Source organism: Cavia porcellus, unplaced genomic scaffold (genome assembly GCF_034190915.1).
Source record: "Cavia porcellus strain 051 isolate PalLab524CR breed Dunkin Hartley unplaced genomic scaffold, mCavPor4.1 scaffold_5, whole genome shotgun sequence".
Lineage (NCBI taxonomy): Eukaryota > Metazoa > Chordata > Mammalia > Rodentia > Caviidae > Cavia > Cavia porcellus.
The window spans coordinates 20,120,606-20,147,215 of NW_026947488.1; the positions used below are offsets into that span (position 1 = coordinate 20,120,606).

The 26,610-nt window shown below is 37.3% G+C and overlaps 1 protein-coding gene across 6 annotated transcripts in view; it reads left to right on the forward strand.

The window, feature by feature from the left end:
• Chd6 (chromodomain helicase DNA binding protein 6) overlaps positions 1–26,610 on the forward strand; it is a 219,773-nt gene that overhangs the window by 126,128 nt on the left and 67,035 nt on the right. For all 6 annotated transcript variants that reach the window (XM_003467660.5, XM_013150333.3, XM_013150332.3 and 3 more), the window contains 3 exons: positions 2,921–3,176; positions 3,954–4,164; positions 13,141–13,336. In XM_003467660.5, coding sequence (XP_003467708.2) covers positions 2,921–3,176; positions 3,954–4,164; positions 13,141–13,336 — 663 coding nt within the window. The remainder of the gene's footprint in view (positions 1–2,920; positions 3,177–3,953; positions 4,165–13,140; positions 13,337–26,610) is intronic.

Consider the following 26,610-nt stretch of genomic DNA (forward strand, 5'->3'; position numbering starts at 1 on the left):
ATTTAGCAAGTTCTCACATCTCTACTAAAATGAGCATTGCCTTCTTCATTTGTTTATTTGTTTATGTTGCAGAAGGCCACTTGATTGTTAGCAATTAGTCAGCATCGGAAATATCTTAAATTAGCATATAAAGTTTCCTGCTTCACTGAGCTCCCCTGTGTATTAGTGATTTCGCTTGTAACTCTGGCCTCAAGAACATGGTGCTTTCTTTTGCTTCCTTCATCCTTCATCCTTCATCCTACATAATCTGCTACATGTTCCCAGCCCATCTTCTTAATTATAACACAATATACGGGTAGTAAGAAAAACCAGGCAATCAAACAATTAAATTGTTAATTCCATTTTGTCCAGATGAACTGAATTTCCTCAGTTTTTAAGGTCTAGTTATATCTGATTTTGTGAACTTAAAGCCAATTCAAAACTACCAGTATTAATAAATATCAACATACTAAGGGTAGAAATCTCTACTAGGGATTATGGAAAGAAGTCAGGGAAGTTTAAATGCCATACGAGGAACAAATAATAGAGTTGGGGACTTTAAAATAAGGAAAAGTCACATCTGTTTGAGGACCAGGGAAGACACCAGAGGGAGAGAATATAATTTACAAATGCGTTTCTGCAGGTAAAAAGAGCAGAGGTGGTGACTGCTTTGCACAGGAAAAAAAGCCCAGTGTAATCTGAGCTATAGAAGTTAGTGAGGAATCATCTGGTTGAGTTAAAAATAGGGTAGACGAACAGGGAAGTACGTAAAGCCAGTGGCGTTTACAATTATATTGCAAAAAGATTTTGAAAGTTAGGTTGAAGAATCAGTAGGTATTAACAGAGAAACAATGCAAGACTTTTATTGCTGGAGTGATATAATTAGTTCTGCTGAATTAATCTAGTAGTAGTGTAGAAATAGTTTGGAATAGAGAGAATTTGGGGACTGGGGAGGTTTGAGAATTTTACTAACAAGTATCAAGAATACTCTGTCATTCCAGTCTGTTTTCTTTCTACTTGTTGTACAAGTCAGACTTCGAGAAGCAGTGAATAATAAAATGTAATTCCCCTGCTCTGCATTTGCAATATCTCTTAACCCTTCAAAAGCCAGCCCCCAAACCTCTCTTCATTTTTGGACCATTGGAAATGCATCCTTTTCTCCCATTGCACTTAATTTTTGGTATGCATCTTTTCTTCTTCCTAGACAAAGATCTCCTTGAGGACAAGGCCCACATCTTCTCCAAAGTTGTGTTTGTTGTATTGACCAGCACAGTGTCTGGCATATAGTATACTCTAAATGATTCAAGGTATGAACCAAGTGAAGGGCAAAAGTTGAACCCAGCATGTGGCAGATTGACATTTGTCCCTATCTTTAACAATTAGCTAGCTGTGTTTTTGTCTTGGGCTCTTACATAGTAATTCCTTACCCACTAAGGGATTAAATTCCTAAATACTCTTGATTGGTAAATCAAGGTCTCATAAAAGTTAGTTAGAAATGGGGGTTAGAAGAAAACCATAAAAGTGACATCAAATGTCTTGTTTGCTTTTTTTAGTTTCTCAAAATATTAATATATTTTAACTGACAAAAATTACATATATTTATTGGGTACACTGTGATGTTTTGAAATATGTGGACACAGTAGAGTGGCTAAATAGTTAACATAGCATTACTTTGCCTACTTACTTTTGTGGTGGGAACACTCAAATTCACTGCCGGGTGATCTTCAGAAGCACAATACATGGAGCTAAGGATTTAGCTTACCAGCATAAGTGCCTGCCTGGCAAGTGTGAGGTCGTGAATTCGATCCTCAGTACCAAAAAAAAAAAAAAAAAAAAAGAAAGAAAGAAAGAAACACAATATATAACTATTGTCAACATATTACACAGTACATCTCTTGAATTTACTCCTTCTATCTAACTGAAATTTTATATTCTTTGGTAGCTAACCACCATTCTATTCTCTACTTCTATGAAATGTCTATATTTTAAAACACAGTAAATAAAAGTACTAGAAACCATCTGTTTCCAGAGTAAAGCGTATTTGTCCTTGTGTAAAGCCTACTCCAGTAAGTAACTCTCCTAAATCACCCTCAGTCATGTCACACTGCTTCGGGAAGCACTGTTGTAGTACTTTCTATCTGTCCCTTTTAAATTTTTGGAACAGCTTTTTCTGACTTGAAACTTGACTTTCATTTTCCCTTTATTTTCACATCAGAGTTAATCTTAACTAGTTTTTGCCCAAGGTTAACTGAGATACATTAACTTTGAGTCATTAACTTTACCTTTCATTGTCTTCCTGTGTGAGGGAACAAGATACCTTTCTAGTGCAGTGAAGTGAGTGGAAGTCTCTGTCCAGGACTGGCTTCATAGAATGAACAGATCATAGTAAGGAAATGTTATCAAGCTTGAAAGGCCCCTGATGTGACAGTTCTCATCATGGCATGCAAGATGTCACTCTACAACATTTTTTTCTTTATACACTGCTACTCCCAAGCACATATGCTGCTGCTGTGATTGAGCTCCATTTTCAGATTGCCTTTACTTCTTCCTCTGTTCTTTCAGGATCCAAGTCTTCCCTTTGTAATATATCATTTGTACCTCCTAACAAGTTCTTCAGTTAACTCTGTGCATGTGTATTTGTTAGAGAAAGAATTGAAGAGATTTGTTTTCTCCATCCTAGAGAATAAATAATGTCTTTTTCTTTCTCCGTTTTTGTCTTACAAGATTACCATGTAAGTTCTTGATAATTTGTGAATTCAAGCCAGATCCCTTTTTCCTATCCTGTATTTTTGTAAACTCCATTTTCAGGGATCAATCATGATCTTCCTTTTAATCTACTGTCATCCAAATTAGTAGCTCAAGATATAGTGAAGATTGGCATACCCCCATAATCATTCAATCAGGATGGAGGCAGGTAAATAGATATGGTTTCCCTAAACAGGTAAAGAAACTACAGTCTATCCTAAAACCAATGATGCTTCGACGCCTGAAAGATGATGTGGAAAAGAACCTTGCTCCCAAACAAGAGACCATCATTGAAGTAGAACTGACCAATATCCAGAAAAAGTACTACCGTGCTATCCTGGAGAAAAATTTTTCCTTTCTGACTAAGGGGGCAAATCAGCACAACATGCCCAATCTCATCAACACCATGATGGAGCTGAGAAAGTGCTGTAACCATCCCTACTTGATCAATGGTGAGTCAAGGTAGTAAGGAGTAACTCAGGGCTCTGTCAAAAGCTATGATAATCAAAGACTTCTATAAGTTTTCATTAAATGCTAGAACATGTATTTTCTTCACCTTTTTACATAGTGTAAAAATGAGGTTTAAAGAAGTTAGTGGATTTGCATATGTAATTTAGCTAATAAATACTGTACACAGAGCCAAGTTTGAAGCTTACTTCAAATTCTTTGCCTCTGCAGTTCTTACTCTGCCTGGCAAAAGGTGAATAGTACTATGCATTTTGCCACTGTTACTTCCAGTCTGACCCACACTTTCCATTTGCAGCCAGAGAAATATGTTATTTTGTTGAATAAATGAAAATGCTGCGGTGAGATTAAACTCTACAGCTGAATTAGCAGTTAAGCATAGTAGAGATGTTAGGAAAGCTTCTTTATAATGAAACTTGAGAAATTTTTAAATTAAAATGCGTCTTAGCTTCTTTTATAGCTGGTCTCATGGTAATAGAAAATAGGAAGGTCTTTGTTGTCAGCTTCCTGAGATTACTTGGATATATCGGTTTAGGATTCGTTATTTTAATCCTTAGCAAAGTACCTTCCTTCTCAACAAGGTGAAGTAGAAAACCCTGCCACAGTGAGCTCCCTACCAAGCAGTACCCTAGGAATACACACCCATTATCACTTCCCTGAACTGCAGGTACCAGACCTGAGAATTCATGCTCCCAGGATCTGCAAAACAGAGCTTTTATTCTTGTATTGTGTTAAACCAAGAGTTTTGCTCCATTCCTTTTCAGGGGCAGAGGAAAAAATTCTGGAAGATTTCAGAAAAACTCACAGCCCTGATGCTCCTGACTTTCAGCTGCAGGCCATGATTCAGGCAGCAGGGAAGCTGGTGCTGATTGATAAACTGCTTCCTAAGCTGATTGCAGGTGGCCACAAAGTGCTCATCTTCTCCCAGATGGTGCGCTGCCTTGATATCCTCGAAGATTATCTCATCCAGAGAAGGTGAGTCTTACATCAAATCTTTGCACCCAGCGCTGCCAGTGCCTTTTCTTCATTATCCTTTTCATACATCCATGTTATGCTTTAACAACAACAAAACATTAAAAAATGGAGAAAAAGAATGTCTTCAAGATCAATAAAAATTTAGAATTGATTTTATGACTGAGTATACTAAAGTTTAACTGTCTGGAGTGAATTTCATAGCCAGTAATGTGGAGTCCTTGTTTTGCTTAAATTGCAGTGTTTGTTTATATTCACTTCAGTTGTGAAGAACAAAATCGTAATAGCATTAGAAAATACTAAGAAAATAATGTAGTTACATTTTTGTTGCTTAATAAGAATAATGAAAGAAACACATTTACAGTTGCCACTAATACAAATTTTTGAAAGCACATAAGCTGGTATTTCAGAAAAAATTTTCTGTCCTTTCTCAGCAAATTCTTAAGGTTTTATGATACACTGCCTGTGACATCCTGGTTTATTTTCTAGTTTATGTAATTCCTTGGACATGAATTGTATTACTCATGCAAATGAAAAGTGTACAGGTGTGGGTTATTTGGATGCTGTGTGGGAACTACATTTGTTATACATCATACTTTAGGTTTTAAGTTACTGCCATCAATGAACAGTAAGACAAAAGATTTTTCAAGATCATAGAAACTAATACCCTAGGCATTGCTAAGTTTAAGGAAAAATCTTTGGTGGGTTTTTGTTTTGTTTTGTTTTCTCTTTTTGAAACAAGGTCTCACTATACAGTTCAGGCTGGCCTTGAACTCACTTTGTAGCCTAGGCTGATCTCAAATTTGCAGCAGTCCTCTTGCCTCAGCCTCCCGAGTGCTGGGATTACAGGTGTGCACCAGCACTCCCGGTGAAAGTCTTTGTTTTCAAGTAGTAACATTACAGTGACTCTCAAGCTTGTTAACAGATTTTCTTACCCTTTTGTTTCCCCTTATAAATTAACATGTACTTTTTCTGTAAAGGAAATGACAAATTTAACTGTGTGTGCCAGTACTTCACATTACATGAATAATTCTTCCAAGTCTGATGAGACTACAGAAGGGTTTTTCAGAGCTGTGTGGTAGAGATGTGCATGTAGAGGATGATTGAGACCTGTGATTTTTTTGGAGGAAGCTACTATGAGTAAATCAAAACTGGCAGGGCAGTCTTATAGCTTGTAAATTCACTATACAGTAAAAATTGATGGTCAGAGTACTTTCTTGTTATTAATATTGGAACCTTCAAAATTTAAAGAACAAGTAATTTGCAAAAAATTTTTTAAAATAAGCCCTTCAAATTGAGTAACTCCCCAAAATAAATAGTAGACTTTTGGTAAGTGTAGAAGTCTTTCTTAGGTTCATTTTTTCCTATCTTACCCTCTGTTGTTTATTGCAATTTTGTGTTCAAATTAAGTATTACAGTATCTCTTGAAAATGTAAAACAATTTATCACCACCTGTAGAAGTTAGGGTTAGTATTGCAGTATCTCTTGAAAGTGTAAAACTTCTACAATCACCTGTAGAAGTTCGTATTCATGTTTGGGTGCTTATCCTTTTAATCTGTTTTATTCATACATATGTATGCTTAGTTTATTGTTAGTTTGAATTGCTGTAGTCTGCAGTCTAACATTTTTATTTAATATGCCATGGATTTTTCTTCTTCTAGAGCGTAATCTTGGTGCGGTCTACATAATATTCCTACAGGTCATTTTCAATTTTTCAGCATTTTAAGGGAGTTTAAATGAGTATCCCTTCATGGCCATTGTGCATGTTCCAAGTTATTTCCTTTTGATGCATGTTTTTAAATAAATTTGATGCACATTTCCAAAATGTCCTCTAGTAAAAGTTTTACTTATATGCTTTCAACTCTATATGAGAATACTTTTTTTCATATGCTGATCAATATTCTTTCTGTCCCTTAATCTTTGCTAATTCAGTAAGCCAAAGTTACAGTCTCACATTTCAATTTGTATTTTTGATACTAATATGAAAATCCATCCTCATTTATTAACTATTTATATTTATTTTTGTATAGATTATTCATGTTCTTCCTCCATTTCCTGTTGTTCTTTGTCTTTTGTTTATTAATTTATGAGTTTTTTAATTTAAGAATATAGCAATGCATGGCTATAATCATATGCACTTTTTCCCAGAGTTGTTTTTGCCTTTAATTTTGTTTATGTGTATGAGTTTTAGTTTTATTTTTAGAAATTCTAAATTTCCTAATAGTCAAACGTTGGCCCTAAAATCTTTGTTTGAATTATTTCTGCTTGATCTTAAGCCTAAGTATGCTTTAAAAATTTCCTTCACCTCTCACCATGAAATCATATATGTATTTTGATCTTTTTACTCTTTCATGATTTTCTCACTCCAGCTACATCCAACAGGGTTCTTTCATATTATTATGACTCTATCTCCCTTCTCTCTCCCTCTCCCTCTCTTCTTTCCTCTCCCTCCTCTCTCCCCCTCTCTCTCTTCTCTCCTCTCCTTCTTGCTCTTCTCTCCTTTCTCCTCCCCTCCTCTCTTTCAATAGAGGTTCAGGAAATTAAATCTAGGACCTTTGCACTGAGACATAGTCCCAGCCCTTTTTACTTTCTGTTTGGAGACAAGGTCTCACTAAGTTGTTACATTACCCAGGCTGGGCTTGAATTTGCAGTCCTCCTGCCTCAGCCTCCCAGAATGCTGTGATTAAAGCCATGCATTGCTATACCCAGCAATTACTTTTCTCTTTTAATTAACTTTATTTCCACCAGAGATACGCATGCATATAGTTTTAAAAGTCAAATCATTCTGTTAGACTTCTGAAAAAGCCTATTTTCTAATTTACTAGTCCCTTTCTCTGGTTTCCAAACACCAGAAATAATTACTTTGCACTCTTTATGCTATTTCTTTACTATTTCTAGTTCTGTCTAAATAATGTTATTTTGAATTTCTTGATATTTTTTAGTTTTAGGAATTATGTTTCCTAACCCTGGAAGAGTAGTTTTAATCATTGTATATGCAAGTACTTGTCTTCCCATCTTCCCAGTACACTATATAATGTTTTGAGTTAGATTAATATTCTGGGTTTACCATATGATTTGTATTAAATTCAGCTTACCCATGTAACGTGTTTACTTTTTATTTCTTGTACAATTTTTGTTTTCTCTGAGGGTAAAATTATCCTATTATTTGACTGCTTATTTTTTTATATACTTACAAGAACTCAGGTGCAAACTGTGTCCTGTTTGTGTAAATCTCTTCTTGCTGTGTCCCAGCACATCTGTCTCGGGGCCGCATCTCTGGGAACCTCTGGGCCTGTCCGCTCTGGCCGATTCTTCTCACACAGTATGTGGAGTTCATTGACCTGCCTTCTTGCATTCTGCTGATAACTTCCTTTCCTTTCTTTATGATTTAGATTTCCTTTGGTGGATCCATGTGGCACACCTTTTCTAGGAAAGTCTGAGCAAGGGTAAATATGAGATGAATTTTGAGACATTGTCTGAAAATGTTTTTAGTCTATCATTATTCTTGGTTAATAGTTTAGTTGAAATAGAATTCTAGGTTAGAAATTCTTTCTTTACCAAGTTTTGAAGGTGTTGTCAAACTTGCTGTAGACAAGTTCAAAGGCCTTCAAATTCTTGTTCTGTGTATGTGATCTATTTTTTTCTTTTTAGAATCTTCAATATATTTTCTTTGTCCCCAGTCCTATGGATTTTACAATGACTCCATGGTACTGGATGGTAAATAGATCTTTTCCCCCTTGAAATCAAGGTCTTTTTTCCTGTTGTTTTCTTTGTGGAACTCTTGTTAATGATATGTCAGATCTTCTGGATTGAACACCTTATTTTCCCTTTTTTTCTCTTTTCTGCTCATTATTTCACTCCTTTTGGTGGTATTTGTTTACTCTGCCTTCCAATTTAAACCCTTAGGTTTTGTTTCCTCATTACATTTTTAAATTTCTCAGAACATTTTCTTAACATTTTTTTCATTTTTTATAGCACCAGTTATTTCATAGTGTCATAAGGTTAATCAGAATTTTTTGTGTCTGTTTAATTTCAGTCTTCTTTTTCTTTTTGTTTATATTTGTCTTTTATATTAGAATTCTAAGTCTATATTTTTACCCTACCACTTAAAAGTGTTTTCCACCAGGTTTTGGCCCCCGTGGTATATGACAAAAAGTTTTGTAGTCTTTCACATCATCAGTCCCCAGTACGTAATGTGTTGGTTTTACTCTGCTTCCAGAATGTTTTTCTCATTTTTAGTTTTCAGCAGATATCAGCTGTTCTGATATCTAGAGTTCATTCTGTACTCTGAACTCCAAATTTCAGTTGAGTTTCTTAATTTTGTCAAATGAATGTCTTTTATCAGATTTATTAAATTTGGGTCGCTATCCTTCAGGGTTTTTTTTTGCCTCATTTGTTTTTCTGTGAGACTCCAGTCACTTGTGTGTTTGACCTTTAGATATGGTCCCACAAGTCCACAGAGTCTGGGTTTTTTAAATGCTTTTTTATCTGTCATTTGTCACAGTTGATTTGCCATCAGATTTATTGAGTTTTCTGTCTTCTCCATGATGAATTACAATAGTTGCTTTAAGTTCCTGTCAGAACTATAGAATCGTAGATTTGACATCTGTTGATTATCTTTTCTCTTGAGAATGGGTCATATTTTCTTGTCCTACATATGTTACATAATGTCACCTTTTTTTCATAGACATTTTGAATGCCACTTTGGGAGATGTAGGGTTCTATGATACTGCTCTAAAGATGTTGATGATTGTTTTCTGGAGATAGTTTACCAGGGGACACTCAAAGTGCTAACTGTGTTGATGTCCCTGATAGGTAGCAGCTCCTGTTCCAGTTCAGGCTGACAGTCTGCCCCAAGCAAGTATGAGTCAGAAATCAGCCAGGGTAGAGAGTATGTCCAGAACGTAGACTATTCTCCCTACTCCCCTTTCTGGGGATTCCATCCCTGCTCCTGCATGAGTAGTAGCTGCCCTGCATCTCCGTCATCATAACTGCAACCTTCCCTCCAGCCCAAACTACAAGTTCTGTTCCTTTCCAAACCTGCTTGCTCTTGTTAACTCTCAAGTGCCCTAAAAGTACGTTTTTATGCCCATTTTGTTGGCTTTTGCATGTATTTTGTGCAAATTTCATATTTATTTGCTGAAGGGTTGATATGGTAAAACTTTACCCCTCCATAGTAGAAGCAGAGCCTCATGTTTCAGATCAGGGGCTTTCTCAGGATGTCTGGTGTCTTCAGCCATGAGATTGTGAAGTACCGTTGAATCTATGTGAATGAGACTAACAGTGAGCTTGACTCTCCAAATGTGAGCACTGTTCATCCAGCTGAACCATCTCATTGGGAACCCTCATATTTATAGCTCTTATATCTCTCCTCTGCCCTGCCTAGAGGGCAGAGACTTAACTGTGCTCTGCGTTGGGGGAGGGGTGAAAAACAGTAGCTGTTTCTCAATATTTCTCTCTCTCTTTCATCTCTCTTTTCTTCCTTTGATCTGTTGTTAGTAACTCCTAAGGTAAAGAAGATTATTGTTCTTTATTTTATCTTTTTAATGCTAGAATGAGTGGTCCAAAGATTAGTTAATATTTCAAATACCTACCACTTTCCCTGTGTTTAGACTCTTCACATTCCCACCTTGAACCACTCTGGTGTCACCAATATCAGATACTTCAGATATTCTGCAGCATAAGTTAACTATTTCTTTTTTGTTGTTGTTTTTTGTTTGTTTGTTTGTTTGGGGTTTTGTTGTTTTTATCGGTACCAGGGATCGAACTCACGACCGCACACTTGCAAGGAAGGTGCTTATGCCACTGAGCTAAATCCCCAGCCCCCAAGTTACACTATTTCTTGCCCAGATTCAGACTTCCTCAATTCAAATACCACCTGGCATGCTTTCTAGCTTCCAGAGAGTCACTTCTGTTCTCTTTTGTGAATTTATTAGGAGGGTGGTTACATAACACCTCTTACTATCATTTTACTAGAGGTTTGGGAAGACCCACAATTTAAATAGACATTTTAATTCATAATCTTTATCTGGCTTTTTTTAATTTTCTTTTTCCTTTTAGTCTTCATTCCTTCTGTTATTTTGATAAATGACACTAATGGAAGTTTTTTTTCCCCCAAATATGTCTGCTGTCCCAATCTTCTGTTTACTGGAATAGTCTTTCCCCCATTGAATAAGATACTATTCATATACTATTCTTATACTAGAATAAGATACTATTCATAAAATACACTGAGGTACTATGCATGCTGTGCATATGTCTAATCTTTCCATTCTTTTGATCAGCACCTCTACATTTTTATTCATCTGTTATTCCAGATGAACTTTAGAATTTTTCATTAAACCTGTCTCTGATCTCTACAGCTCCTGTACTCCAGAAAAGTATGTTTATACATATATACATATATATGTACACATTTACCAATCTATATGGATGGTTATCCGTATGATCAGATTATTACTAGCATTCACTCATTAAATAGGGGAGAATTGCCATCTTTGCATTCAGTATACTTGCTCCAATCTTATATATACACAGTTGAGTCAATACATGTGAAGTACCTCCTTCTGCTAGAGCTCCTTTCGGTATTATAGACAGTGGTGAAGAGAACACCATAGCTCCTAGTGTCATATTATCAAATCTGTATATTTCTTACTGAATTCAATTCTAAGTGTGTTATATATTTGTGGCAGTTGTGAATGTATTTTTTTTTTTTTTCTGTCTCTTTCCCAGCCAGTTATTACGGGAAGACAAGAAAATTGTTCATTTCCCTTCAGGCCCTCTGAGGTCAATGTTTCCTGTGCCAAAAATGTGGCACCCCACTTCTCCATCCCATCTCCTGGCCAGTCCATGGAGGTTTTCCCAGAGTGCCACCTGCTTCTTGTTGAGATTTGACAGTGACTCAATTACAGTTTGATGAGCAACAGTAACTCTTAGGGATCTCATTCAAATACAGTTGTCACAGAGGGTTAATTGTTATTCTGAAGTTTGGTGTGGAAAATTTTATGACGTCTAATTTCTTCATTCAGACTTATTATCCCTCAAGGTTTTCTTTGTTCTTGAGCCTCTTTGCCTCTCCAGCTGTCAGTTTGGTTTTGTTCCCATTTAATTTCATGCCAGACTCATACAGTAATGAGGGCACAGCCAGAGGATCTGGCTCAGAAGTGAGGGGGAAGGGGGAATGATTTAAAAGAGTTCATATAATTCCATTTTTAGTTTTATGTTCTTTGATAGCATGCCCTCAAAACTAAGCAAGTGATAGAAATGAGAGTTAATCTTCTAAATATCCTACATAAGTTTAATTTCTTTAAACTTTTGTTACATCATAGTTGGTAAAAACACTTCACTAATTTTATGGGCTCTTTTCCCCTAGGTGATGGTCACGCTACATCATTGCTGTTTATTGATTTCTCCTTCCCCAAAGGCTATGGCAATTCCCAGCTTCACTCTGATCCACAGGTCTCATTCTCCTCTCTGATGTCCAGGGTCACCAACTCCTTTGTTTTTGTAGCATTCATATATGTGGGTGTGAGGGAAGCAGCTGATGTTTGACTGACTGTCAACCCTGTCTTCTCCAGATTCTGTGCTGCTTCTGCTATAGCATATACACAGCCAGACTTTGGGTAAATGATTCCAGGTTGTCAGAACACTAATTTATCAAAACCATTTTGATATCTAGGTACGGCTTCTACTTCTACCTTCTGTTAGTGTTACAAATTTCCAAATTTTACTTGTATCTCTTTCATTTACTTTCTAAGTTTTTAAGAAGACATTTTTGTTCTGTGGCTTTGAAAGATAGGGTACAGTATGAAAGCCATCAGTCAAGTGGATCTGAGTTCAAGTCAGTTACCAGTTAGGTGACCACACTTCCCACTGTGGCTATATTGTGGCTTTTTAAAAGAAAGGCAATATTTTGGAAGGCTCTTTAGTAGAAAGACAAAAAAAACTTGTTACTTTGTGTTATATTCCTTATAAGTCTAAGTTGCTCTGTTTTCTTTGTTGTTCAGAATTGAGCCGAGTAACATCCCCCTTGTTAATTCATTATCAATTGGGTAAACAAAAAAAAAAATAAAAACAATGTTAGGAAAGGACAAGATTGGATATAACCAAGATTAGATATAATCTTGGATAGAGACCATAAATAAATCCCCTAGTCCCTTCATAGTCTGTGTTTTCTCTTGATGGACAGTAGTGATACATGCCCCTCAAGGTTTGAGTTCCTGTTCTTTCCCTCTTTCTCCTGCCCCCACCATGCTACCCACCTCAGTTCTTAACTACACAGCTGTATGCTTTCTTCCTGGTATTCAGCTTTACTCTCACATTGTTTTCTTCTAACTGTTCTTCAGCCTCCCTGCCTCTAACTTACCATAGGCACTTCCTACTGGCTTAGTCAGGTGCTCCCCAAAAGACTGATTCTAGGTATAAACTTGGGAGTTGTGCTGGGTACATATGAAGATTTAAGAAACTGGTCGGTTAGAAATGACCAGCCATATGTAAAAGAGCTCCTTGGCAGTGTAGTCTTTTACCACACTTAGTAACCCTCAGCAGCGGGAGACTGATGTGAACTCTTGAGTTCTTAGCAGAACTCTGAGCTCTGCTCCTAAGTAGTCAGTAGTCAGTAGTCAGTAGTTGACGGTGGTATTTGCTTTTTCTAGTCTTATGATTATATTCACTGCAAATATAAACTAGGAAATTCTTGAGAGGAAGTTGCTTAGACAATATTGAGGATCAATATTTTATGTTTTGTGTTATAATTCTTCTAGTCCTTAGTATAGGCTAGTTTTTTGTTTTGTTTGTTTTGGCGGGGAGAGAGGAAAGCATACCAGGTAGTTTTAAGAGTCTGCTGTGGTTCATATGTAGGGTATGGGAATCCTTCTAGACTGCTGTCATTCCTTTGGGCAAGAGCTTCCTGCATTGTTTGCTGTTCTCCATTGAAGTCATAATTAACGCCTGGGCTTTCATTCATTTGGGTCCCCTCAGATACACCTATGAGCGAATTGATGGGCGAGTACGGGGAAACCTGCGCCAGGCAGCCATCGACCGATTCTGTAAGCCAGACTCAGACCGCTTTGTCTTTCTTCTGTGCACCAGAGCGGGAGGCCTGGGGATCAATCTCACAGCTGCTGATACCTGCATCATATTTGATTCTGACTGGAACCCACAAAATGACTTGCAGGTAACCTTTAGGATGATTGTTCTTTACCTTAGCTCCCCTAAATCCCATAATACAGTGCCAGGGTCTGGCTTGGCTACAGATTGTCTGCCATGCTCTGTGCTGTGATGTTGGCTTAGGGTCGTGATCAGGGGATAAAAACTAATGAAAAGTAAATTTTATCTCTTCCCACTAATGAGAGAATGTTTCTGTCCTTTTGCTTTAAATGAGGTGGTGTTTCCCTTTGGTAGCCTGCATATGTAGAGCAGAACTACTGTTATTATCAAAGATACCTGGCACTTTTCTTCAGTTTGTTTGTTAGTGGTCGTACATCGTATAGAGTAAACAACCTAACCCAAAGAGACAGGAAAGTGTCATAATATGGCAGCAGTGACAGAGGCACTCTCACTGTAGTCCATTTGCTCTGCACAATTAATACAGCATGTAAGAGTTCATATGTGCCTGAGTGATTTTTCAGATTCTATTTTCTACTCTCAACTAAACTAAGTAACAGACCTCTTAAACGATTACTGCAAAAATACATTTTAAAAAGGAAAGCAATACGAAAATGGAAGAGCATGGCTTGAAGTTCTTCATTAACCATATTTCAAAGTACAGTGATATTCTAATCAGATTAGGCAGGGGATAAGCCCCCCCCAAAATTCTTAACTTCTCAAGGAGACTATTTGCAAGGTACATTTTCAAACATTATTAATAATGATGAACTTAATCCTTAGTGCATATTGTATCTTGGGATATTTATTGATACTAGAATTGTCAGTGGAGTGGGGAAGGTAAGGAGCTGGCTCAAGGCATTTTTCATAGATTGATCAAAAGAAATTAGGAAGCTGAGGCTTCACCTAACTCGAGGGACCCTACGGATAAAGCAAGACGGAAGATGGACTTGAGCTGATGGCTCTCTGAACTTCTTCCTACCCACTCATTCGGTCGAGTTGTTTGGCTTTGATTTGTAGTTAATGAGTTTCCAAATAAGCTAATGCTTAAAGAAAACATCCTAGAACTCAGGATACTGAGGGAAAAAGATCGCTATAAATTTGAGGCCAGACTGTCCTATAAAGTGAGTCCAAGGCCAGCCTGAACTGATAGTGAAAACCTGTCTCAAAAAAGACCAAAAAACAAGCAAACAAACAAAGTAGTTGAAAAACCAGTGCTTTAAATTATTAAATTGGTGACAACTGCCTAAAATTCAGAAAACTGTGGTACTTATCATAAAGCAAATCGCATGGCACTACTACTTTCAACATCCAGCTTCAGAGAAAACCAGTGGTTATGAACAGCTGTCAGCTCTTTCTCCTGGTCAAGGGATGTTTGGATAAAATGAGATGCTACATATAAGTAATCAGTTTTTAAAGGACAAGCATATACTCAACATTAAAATAATAATAAACAAAAATCACTATCAAGAACTGAATTAGGGTAGTGATAGAGAGTATGGAAAAATACTTTTTCCCCTCACTGCCTTTTTTTTGGTACCAGAGATCAAACTCATGACCTCGAACTTGCAGGCAAGTGCTTGTGCCACTGAGCTAAGTCCCCAGGTCCCTCACTGCCTTTTTAAAAAAGTTTCATTGAAATACAACCACATCCATTTATGTATTTTCTCTAGTCAGTTTCATGTTACAAGAGTTGAATTGTTGGAACAGAAGAAATAACATATCCCCCAAAACCTGAATTATTTGCTATCAGTCCATTGGCAGAAGTTTGTCAACTCCCAAACTGGTGATTTCTTTTTTTTTTTTTTTAATAATTTTTTTTTTAATTTTAAAGAGATTAAGACAAAAGAGAACATAACAAAGCAGATCAGAACAGAATAATGTAAGCCACACAGTATTTCACCACAAGACAACCCATAATTAACAGTAACTACCATAATGTCTCTTTTTGAAATAGTTGAGCATAACTTCATATACAATAGTATCAAACAGAACAAAATAGTATAAAACCATTCAAGAGAATGAAAGTATTATAGGGCATTCAGAACCAAATAACAGAGAACAAAGAATGGCTACTATATTATCTCATTTTCCATAGAAAATGTATTTATACTATCACACATAATAAAATCCAATAAGATACAATATGATAGAACCAATGGAAACAAGAATAAAAGCATGGTAGGACTTCAGAGTAAGATGATATTAAATCAGCACTGGCTATTATAATGTCTTGTTTTCTTCAAAATAGCTGTTCACGCCATCACAGATAATAAAATCAAACAAACCAGGATAAAATCATTCCAACTAATAAATGCAAACATTATAAGGCTTCAAAGCAATGTAATGGGAAATCATGATTACCATAAACTCTTATGTACTCTTAACCATTTCTTACACTAGGGAGTCTATAAGGTGGGCTATACATGTGAGTTTTATTTCACTTACGAGTATGGTCTCAAGTTGCATCCATTTAAGTAATAAATATCTCAATGTGATCATTCTTTATAGCTGAGTAGTACTCATTGTATAAAAATACCACAATTTTTTATCCATTCCTCAGTTGATGGCCACTTAGGTTATTTCCAAGATCTGGCTATTACAAATTGTGCTGCTATAAACATGGGTGCACATATATCATTGTGGTATGATGTTTTCAGTTCTTCTGGGAATATGCCTAGAAGTGGAATAGCTGGGTCGAATGGGACTTCTAATCCTAGGTTTTTGAGGAATCTCCAGACTGACCTCCACAAAGGTTGCACCAATCTACACTCCCACCAACAGTGCAGGAGAGTTCCTTTTTCTCCATAGTCCCTCCAGCATTTATTGTTGGTAGTTTTCTTGATCTTGGCCATTCTTTCAGGGGTGAGATGGGATCTCAGTGTGGTTTTAATTTTCATTTCTCTAATGACCAATGATGATGAACATTTGTTCATGTATTCATTTGCCATTTGTATTTCTTCATCTGAGAACTGTGTATTCATCTCAGATGCCCATTTTTGGATTGGGTTTTTGAATTTCAGGGGTCTGATTTTTTTTTTTTTAATTCTTTATATGTTTTAGACAGAAGTCCTTTGTCTGAGGGACAGTTCACTAAGATTTTTTTCCCAGCAAACTGGTGATTTCTTAACTTCTCAGTAGCAGTATCCTTTCATATTCCTTTGTGATGCCTGCTTGACTATGAGGCATTGTACAGTACCTGGGAGAATGATGGTATTACGCCAAACTGAGGACCAAGCATTTAACAGATACAAACTAGAACAGTTCCCAAGGGTGACCTACAGATAAAATAGCCACATACTGGAAAGCACACACACATTTGGTGAGTAGAATTTGACCTTTAAAACTTGATATAAACTTTTTTTAGATCTGTCTCTCCATAAAGCAATGACTTTGAATGTCCTGTGTTGTTTCTTTTGTCTTGTTAGAATCTGAGGAGCCCAATAAATCATATCCTCCTCCCATGTCTAGATCTGAACCCAATTAAAAAGTAACCATGAGTTACAATAGAAGATTAAAACATTAGTTTTAGGAAATTTGGAAGATAATTAAATGCTGTAACTTAGCCTGTAGCCAGAATTAAGCTTCTTAAGATCCCTGCACATACACACCCTCATCCCTAGGTTAAATTTACCCATCGAGTCTTCTGGCAGCCATCTGCAGAGCAGGGGCTACGCTGGTAAACCTGCCAGTGACAAGAAAACTCCTGTGTTCAAGAGATGGGGAAGAGGGGCAGTCTATACCAGCTCAAACCCTGCCCCATATTTCATTGGTCTGGTAAGTCACTCCTTTAGGGTGGAAAGAGAAGAGGGGCTTGGTATGCTTCATCTTGAAATAATGAGAGACGAGAAATAAGACTCACCACACCCACCACGGTATTTATTCTCTTAGCCTCATATCACTTTTTTTGCCCTCCAAAATCCTCCTTCTAGGAAAGTGAAGGCACAAGTTCATTAGTACCCAAAATGGGAACTATTTAGAAATAACGAAAGAGATTAAAATTAGTAATAAAAATCTCAGCAATGTTAATGTTTTATCTGGGCTATCAGTTTTTTAGTTTTCCGTATTAGAAAGTTCTTATCTAAAGATATTATATTATTAACTATATCTCCTCTCAAATCTTGAATATGTTGGTTTTAGCATCATTATATGTAGAATATTCAAAAGTATAAATTCACTTTTTGCCTCCCTCATTTCAAAGTACAGGCTGTGATCCCAGACTTTTAGCAGCAGCAAGCATTGTTTCTAGGTTTTCTATAATACTTAAGCTGAAGATGTGGCAAAGGGAGGTGACAACAACTTGAGAAAGAAAAAGAGAAATGAAAAATGTGTTGCTTTTCTTCTTAGAAAGAAGATAGTCTTGCTGATTGCCATAAAGGCAGAGTTGGGAATAGCAAGCTATTGCCCCAACATCACAACAAGCATAACAAGCATATCCCTTTTTTTTTTTTCTTCAAACAGAGTCTCACTAAATTGCCCTGGCTGGGCTTGAACTTACAGTTATGCTACATTAGATTCCCAGAGTGCTGATATCACAGGCATGTGTTACCTATCCAGCTATGCCTTTCTTTCTCATGAGCTTTCTCTTTAATTGCTGTGTGATACTTGTTTTTTGTTCTCTGGCAGGCTTTTTGTACTTTGTGGTAAGAGTTCCTTAGGGTTAAACAGAGGTCAAGATAATGGTGAGATTTCATGATTCCATGACCTCTCTTTGGCTAAGGTCCCTGAAGGCAGAATTCAAAAAATGTGGCAAGAGGTATGCTGGCCAGGAGCTGCCAGTCTGTAGGATTTTGGAAGGGAGAAGAGAATCCAGCCTGAGGAAGCTGAGCCCCTTCCTTAATCACCAGGAGCAGGACTTCAGGAGCCAGCCACACTGCTCTAAGCGAGAGGCTGGTCTTGTTAGCCACTTCACCTGCTACCACCTTAATGCTACCACAACCTGTTTCTTGATGTTATATGTATAACCGAGCTTGGAGGATTACACCAGTTTGCCAAAAGAAAGTAAAGAGTATTAGGTATGTGCTCAAGTAATCCATTTATTTAGTGAGTATCTGTTGAACCCGGAGGTGCCAGGCTTTTAGTGCTAGAGACACACCTAGTGAACTAGATCAATAGTTAACACTCTCGTGGAGCATTTATTTCGATGGGATAGGCAGACAGTGAATGAGGGGAAATAAATTTCAGTAGCTGTATTTGTTACAAATCAGATAGAATGAGGAGATAAGGGTTGGGAGTCCTGATTAACATAGAACAGTCTAAGAAGACTTCTTAAGAAGGTAAAATTTGAAACTAAACGATAACAAGAGCCTTAGGTTATGAAGTAAGGAAGAATTTTCTAGACAGAAGAAAAGTACGACCACACAGAGTGGGAATGAGCACTCAGGCTGGGACAGGTCCTTACTGAACAGCATCCATCCCAAGCAACAGTCAGGTTTTTGTCCAGCATTTTGCGGTCTCTTTTTATTGTCTACTCTTTCTTACTCCCTTTTATCTGATGCCCCAAGACATCTTTTTGCCGTGATGAAAATTTATCTGTCCCTTTTGTTCTCAGTTAACTCTCAACTGACTTAGCTAACATATTTACTGAGCCCTGGACACTGTGCTAAGCTCTGGGGAAACAAAAGTGATGATCTACATCACACAGCTGAAAGAATACACTGGAAAGCTCTGCGTGCTGTTTCTTTCCATTTTAGAAGAGAATAGGCTGGAATAAGGCTGGAAGATACAGATTCAACTGTAAGTCTGCAAAGCGAGCAGTTTCCAAGTCTCCCCAGGTTATAACACATGGATAGTCCTTGATTCCTTTGCCTTCTGAGCAGGTAGCCTATGGATGCAGACTCCTAAGGTATCAGGAGACAAAGAAAATCCCTCAGCTTACAATAAAATGACCGTACATAGGAAATAGGAAATTTAGCAGCATGCTAAAAGTGATTTGAGTTTGTGTGGGTTATTGGCTGTTGTTTTTAACCTCTGCAATTATGCAGATTTGAATTAAGAAACAAGTACAAAGTACTAAGGAAAATGTATTTTTAATGTAACAGACGTAATGATTTAGAAAAATAATTATCTTAATCTCCTTCTTTCTCTTAATTAATAAAAAAAGAAAAATAGTACAAAAGGCAAATGTGTGTTTGGTTTTTGACCCACCCATTTCATTTTTACACAGTACAATTGTAAAGGTGTGATGTAAGGGTCAGGGAGATAGCTTAGGGGCATAGTGCCTACCTGGTAAGTGCAAGGCCCTGAGTTCAATTCCTAGTACCAAAAAAAAAAAAAAAAACCATGTGGTATAAAGTTTTGCCAAGTTCTGGACTTCATACTGGCAGCAAATTGGAGTTAACAGTCAGTTTAAAATCTGTCACTGTTTGGACACCTAACCCATACCCCGTTTCTTTACATTGGAGTCACTGAGATCTATATCTGTTTTATTTTCTGTATCCATTTCTAAAAGTCATTACTTACTTCTCTCTGACTTTTGTTCATCTGAAATGTATCAAAAAATTTAGAGAGCAAACTATGAGTCTATAAATCATCCAGGAGACCACTATCATTTTCCCAAATGTGTGGCGGGTGGTGGTGTCACTGCTGCCTGATTGTGGTCTATTCCGTCCAGTGATTAGACTTCAGCTGACACATCCTGTTTGGACCTTTTACAGTTACTACCCTGCTTCTCAGTGTTTTACTTTTTGCTTTACATAATGTTTTTGTGAGCTCTGCTTAGAAAAAATAAGAAGTGATTTACAATTTGACAAATCTCTTAAATGTGACAAAATTCATTGCAATGTAATTTTAGGTAAGTTGTCTTAGGAGAGCGCGTATTTTTCTCCTGGTTTCATTCAGTTGCTGTGACACTTGCTCTCCCAAACAAGAAATAACAAGAAGTCCAGAGATTAATAATTGAGAACCAGTGAAGGGCCTTCAGAGCATCCTCAGAGCCCCAAGTTCCTTCTGTCTCTGTACCACCATCCGCGCAACATATGGCTTGCATCCGCTTGGTTTCGCCCCAGGTGTAAGGAAAACAGGCAGGCATGGTGCTTTTTATAGGAAAGCAGAACTTTCTGTAACTATCCCTGTGGATTCTGCTATAGCACATTGTCAGGACTGTGTAACCCCATCACCCTGGGCCTGGAAGTGGTTTTAGTTGAACACAATGCCGACCATTTGAGAGCTGGGTTTTGGGTATGCACATGAAAGGGAGTGTAGGTAACACAAAGATTATTAGCAGTGTGTGTGGTATTCTTCTGTTAGACCTTTGCTGAAAACATTTCTTCCATTCCTTTTTGTGTTTTTTTATTTTGGGGGGTGGATTGGGTACCAGTACTCAAACTCATGACCTCAAGTTTGCCAGGCAGGCACTGTGCTGCTGAACTATATCTCCAGGCCTCAGCTCAGTTTTGTAATTCACCCTCAGCCTATATGAGCCAGGAAAGAATGATCAGTGGCAGTATGTAATAGCTGCATGCTATTTCTGCCTTGTAGGTCCCCAAAACCATAGAACTGTATTTGCCTGATCATTTCTTTATTTGCAAGTGTCATCTATGATATCAATAATAGAGATTTTCTACCACCAAAACACTCCAAGAACATCCAGCATCTAATTTCAACAGCCAAGGACTACACAACTCAGTTATCCAGCTTTGGTGGACTGATTAAACTGTAGTGTGTTTAACCTTGGGGGAAAAAGTGTAAGGAGTATACTGTATACTCCCATAGAATAATATCTAGATATGTTGTTGAGTGAAGGAAATTATATGGAGAAAACTGTATTATACCAACATTTATCTAAAAAAGTTATATGTCTTTTTGTCCCTCCATCCTACCAAGGTTAAAACCAATCCTTCCCGCCCCCCGCCCCGCCAAAACCCTTCAGTTTTAAATAGTTACCTCTAGAGTAGGAAACAGGATGGTAATGGATAGAAACCAGTTCTTCCAGATATCTTTTTGTGTTTTTGACTTAAGTGTTTTACATCATTATTATACCAAATTAACTTTCTGAACTTTTAAAAAAAAGTTGCAAATATAGTATTAGCTCCAATACTACTCTTCACCCAACTTCTTTTGATGTTAACATCTTATGTGACCATAATATAGTTATTGGAACCAGAAAAATTAATGTTAATACGATACTGTTAACTAATCTACAGACCTTATTTATATTTCTTCAGTTTCCATAAATAATCTTTCTAGTCCAGGATCCAATCTAGCGTTGCATATTCCTTTTAGTTATCGCGAGTCCTTAGTCTATAAAAGCGTAGTTTTTGTTTGTTTTATTTTGTTTTTGAGACAGAGTCTCAATATGAAGATTAGGCAGGCCTTGAACTCACTATGCAGCCCAGACTGGTCTCAAACGCGTGGTGGTTCTTCCTGTCTCAGCCTCCCAAGTGCTGGGACTACAAGTGTGGGCCAGCATGCCCAACTTATGATAGCTTTTTTGTCTTTTCTTCTCTTTTAGAATCTTAACACTTGAAGGATGGTGATAAACTGTTTTGTAGTATTTTCCTCTTTGTGTTTGCTTGATGTTTTCTCATGATTAGATTTTAGTTATATATTTTGAGCAAGAACATCAAAGAAGTGATGATATATTCTTTTCAGTGCATCGTATTAGGGTATGTGATATTAATATGTTTCATATCAAAGTTGCTGTGCAACTTGAACACTTGGTTAAGGTGATATCAGTCAGGTTTCTCAGCAAAAAAGTAATCTTTGCTTTTAAAAATTAGCTGAATAAAGATTACTTTTCAAAGTTAAGATTACTGTTATAAATTAGTTGAGTCTGTGGCCATATCACCCTGAATATGCCTGATTTCCTGTAAAAATTAGTTAAATGTCACACAAGTAGGTATATTGAGATTTTATAAATATCCCTTTTCTCATTGTATTTTCTCTCTCTTATTAACATACCTCAGTGGTACTTGCTGTTAGTAATGATTGCCTTCAGTAATAATTATGATGTTTCACTAATGATAACTTTCTGTTTCTATCATTCTTCATTTGAGAATTCTAATGTGAAGAATGATTAACTTTTGTCTCCCGTTTGTTAACTTTTATTAGTATAAGTTTGTGAGTATTTTGTTTTACTTATGACTTTTTTTCAGTATTGGAGGTTGAGCTCAGAACCTCACATACGCTAGTCAAGTGCTCTAGCACCAAACCTTAACTCCAGTTTTCATTTTGGGACAGGATCTTGTTAGGTTGCCTAGGTTGACTTTAAACTTACCTCTTTGTTGTTGTTGCTTGTGGTGGTGGCGGTGGTGGTGGTGGTGGCATGTTGTGGGGGAGTGTCTTTATGATACTCAAGCTGGCCTCAGACTCCTAGCCTCAAGGGACACTCCTGCTCTCTCCAGATGCTGGGGCTACAGCCTCAGCTGGCTTTTATTTTGTAATCTAGTATTCTCATTTATTTTGTTCTCAACTTGTTCTAGTTTGGCAGTAGGTTCTCTCAGTTTGGATCCTGTGTCCTTTGACACACTGTCATCCTTTTCTGAGGACTTCCTTCCTTTTTGCCACTAGATGTTTAGGTTTACGATGGGCTTTTTCTGACACATGTAAAATTAACTATTTCTCTAAGGATCTCTTGTTCTTTTTATTTGAGAACAGCGTTTAAAAACTTGAGGTCTGGCTTCTAGTTATGCCCATTCCCACTAGAGTTTTATTGCTCCTGTACCCTGTGTGAGATTTCTGATCCTAGTCCAACACTACAGGGTTCCTTACAGTGAAATTTTTTTCACTGACAGGGAGAAGCCTATATAAACATATCAGACCTTAAAATATTTGCTCCCTTATTCAGTCCTAGAATAAAAATGTCAAGTTATCTTACAATACTTGCTGACATTTTAACAAAAATTAATTTACCAGAGTTTAATATTAATCATAGTGGGCTGTTTGGTTATTAGCATCACAGTATATAATCAAAAATAACATTTTCCAAAATTACTTACTATTTTTCCTGACTAAAAGTAGTTAAATTAATGGTGGGAAAGTTACCTTTTAAAATTTAAAAGCAAATTGAGAATATGTATATCAAATGTAACTCTCGAGGAGAAACTATTTTACATATTTAATATTTTTATATGTTTGATTTCCTATAAAACTGTATTTTGTAACTCTGCCTGAAATAGTCATCACTGTGATGGTCTCTTTTTCTTTCTTTTTGTTTTTTTGAGACAGCGTCTCACTTTGTAGCACAGGCTGGCCTGGTACTCTCAGTGAAGTTCCTGTCTCAGCCTCCCAAGTGCCGGGATTACAGGCATGCACCACCATGCCCAGTTCAAAGTGGTGATTTTTCTAACTGTGTCACTTGTTAACGTGTTTATTGTTTGGAATTCTACTCTAGGGAAGCATTTCCCCTTCAATATATTTTTGTCAGTATGGGGTCATAGATTTGTTTTGGGGGTTTTTTGTTTCCTTTTGTTTGCATTTTTATATACATTTTAGATATACATAATAATAACATTCATCATAGAGAATTTGTACCTGCTCATGCTATATCTTATTCTTATTTTCCCATTCCCCTTGAGGCTTTTTATTCAGTGAGTTATGATTTGTTAGTATCTATTTTGATATTTCTTTAGTTCAGGATTTAGCAATTTGGAGATACTTAAAGTATCACTTTGATAGGTATCCAGCATGTCTTGAAGTACTTCCTTATGTCACAGAAGGTAATGTGTTTCAGGCTCATCTTGTACTTTTCCTCCTCCAGACCTACCTACAGTTAATCATTTCTCTAACATTTCTTAGATATCTCATGGAGAATGGTAACTAGAAACCAAGATGTAGAAGTTAAGTGGTGCATTGGAATAGCAACACTTACGGGGCTGCTCAGTGGAACAGAATAGAAATATACCTATTTCATGTGTATATAAATATATACAGATATATCTATGTTTCTGCATCTGTGTGTATATGTATGTGGCTACACATGTGCCTCATCATGAGTTTATTGTACTTGATTCTTCCTTTCTAAAACCATAAAGTTCATTCTAGTTTTCCTCCCTTCCATATTTATAACTTTTTTCTCCAACAATGAAAACTTGAACCTCTATTGCTTACAGGATATTTGTTCAATCCTGGATTACACAAAAAGTAGTTTCAAGATTGTTAATCCTGCTAGTACAAAATAAAAACCCTTCTTTCTTTTTTTTTCCTTCTCTCTCTTTCTCTCTTTTTTAATTTTGAAAGTAGTAAAATACAACAGAACAAGACAGAATAAAGCCAACTGAGACCATGTAGTGAAATTTACAGCAGGTTACCGAGATAACAGTAACAAGTATCACAGTATATTTTGTTATCTTTACAATAGTTGTTCTTTCAATCACATATATCAAAATAAGATGAAATACAGAACATTATAGAACTTATCAAAACAGAATATTGAATAGAGCAGTACCATTAATCAGAATAGAGCAAAACAATAATAAAAATATTTGCCTTCAAAGAGATGGCAGAAGGGAATTCCCCTTATTTGCTATGGTCAACCTCCCAAGAGATGCTCAGATTTCTGGTTCCCATTTGCTAACATGGGGACAGGTGAAGGGGGGTAGGGGAAGTGGGATGTTTGACTCTAGGCCATGCACCAGTAGGTTCACTATTGCTTAGCAGGGAGGCAGACTGGTTGCTTATTTTCCCAGTGTCTTAAGTTCCAACATGGTGTGGATCTCAGGAGACACTGGTCTCCTACGGCCCTAGAGGGGCCGTAGTCTGCCATACCACAGCCACTTAACAGGGAGGCGAGCTACTTGCTTGAAAAACCCTTCTTTCAAATGTATATTGAAAACACTGTAATTTGACTAGAATACCTAGTAGGATGTATAATAATACTAAAGATGGAGAGCATTCAAAATTTTACACTGTTTTCAGTAATTATTTTTTGGTTGAGTTGTAATGGTGTCATTCTTCTGAAACTATGATAGATAAACACAAAGGCAGACATGCAGTCAATCAAATGAGTAGTGATATTGAGGTGATTGAGGAGTTAGGTTTTCTGTATGATTGAAAAGAAACAGAGGCCTGGGGATACTGCTCAATTGTAGGGCTCTTGGCTTGCATACACAAGACCCTAGGTTCAATCCCCAGCACCACCAAAAAAAAAGAGAGAGAGAGAAAAGAAAAGAAATACAGGTACTGGGCATGATGGCACACACCTGTAAGCCCAGCACTCAGGAGGCTAAGGCAGGAGAGTCTCTGCAAGTTAGAGACCAGCTTCGGCTACAAAGTGAGTTCAGGGCCACCCTAAACTCCATAGTGAAACTCAGTCTCAAAAAGAAAAAGAAAGGGGAGGGAGGGAGGAAAGGTAAAGGAAAGAAATACAAGTAGAGATGTGAGGTTGATGGAGATTTTTGTTGTTTTAGAGGATCCAGCTTGGAGCTTCACACATGCCAAGAAACTGCTCTCCCACTGAGCTGCATCCCCAGCCCTTGATGATGTTATTAAACTAAAAAATACTAACATGGCCACACAACATATTTTGTCATAAGTGTGTACATGATGTTATATACTACAGGCACATGCACATACACCCAAAGCAAGCTTCCTTTATTTGCCCACTGAATAGGCCTAGAAATAATGACCAAACTTCTAGCAGCGAACACTCCTAGAGCATCCATATTGTTGTCAACAAATAACATTTCCTTCCTCCTGTCACTGTCACTGGATTGCTTCTTAGTCAGTTAGCCTGCATCCCGGTCACAGAGAAAAAGAATGAGCAGTCGTATGCCATCATACCTTTCCTTGGGTCTTGCTGGTAGCTCTGTAGGGCACAAGCTCAGGGTCTGTGTTGCTGCCATTGCCCAGTGACCTTGTGCATGAACTTCTGGTGACCACTTATGTATGTGCTCCTTCAGTGGGGTCTGTCTCCTAGACGGTGACAACCATTGGTGATTTGAGAAAGGAAGAGTGGAGGACAAATGCTCCTTCCCTCTTATTCTGAAAGCAGCTTGGTTATTCAAGATTTATGGAACATGGTCACCAATATGAACTCCAAGCTAGCTAGTTGAAAGCCTGCTTGCTTTGATTTTTTTTTTTATTCTTGTTTCTGTTTCTGTTTCTCTTTTTGATGGCCCTAGAGATGAAAAGAACTAAAGAACTCCAAGTTTTCTAGTCATTAGGAGGGCTGCTGTAACACAGGGTGCTAAGCAGCATGCAGTGTTTGGCCCTCGACCAGAGCATTCCTTCTCAGCCCAGCGTCTGCCCTTCTCTGGGCCCTGCTATGGTGGCCTTTCCCATGTCTCCATCCCTACTGTGGCCTGTTCAGTCTCACTGTTTACCAGGTTTCTCAGTTTTTATATTAATTAGCACTGAGTTGTAGGAATTTTGTGGTTTTCACCTATGAGTCTAGGAGGAATTTGA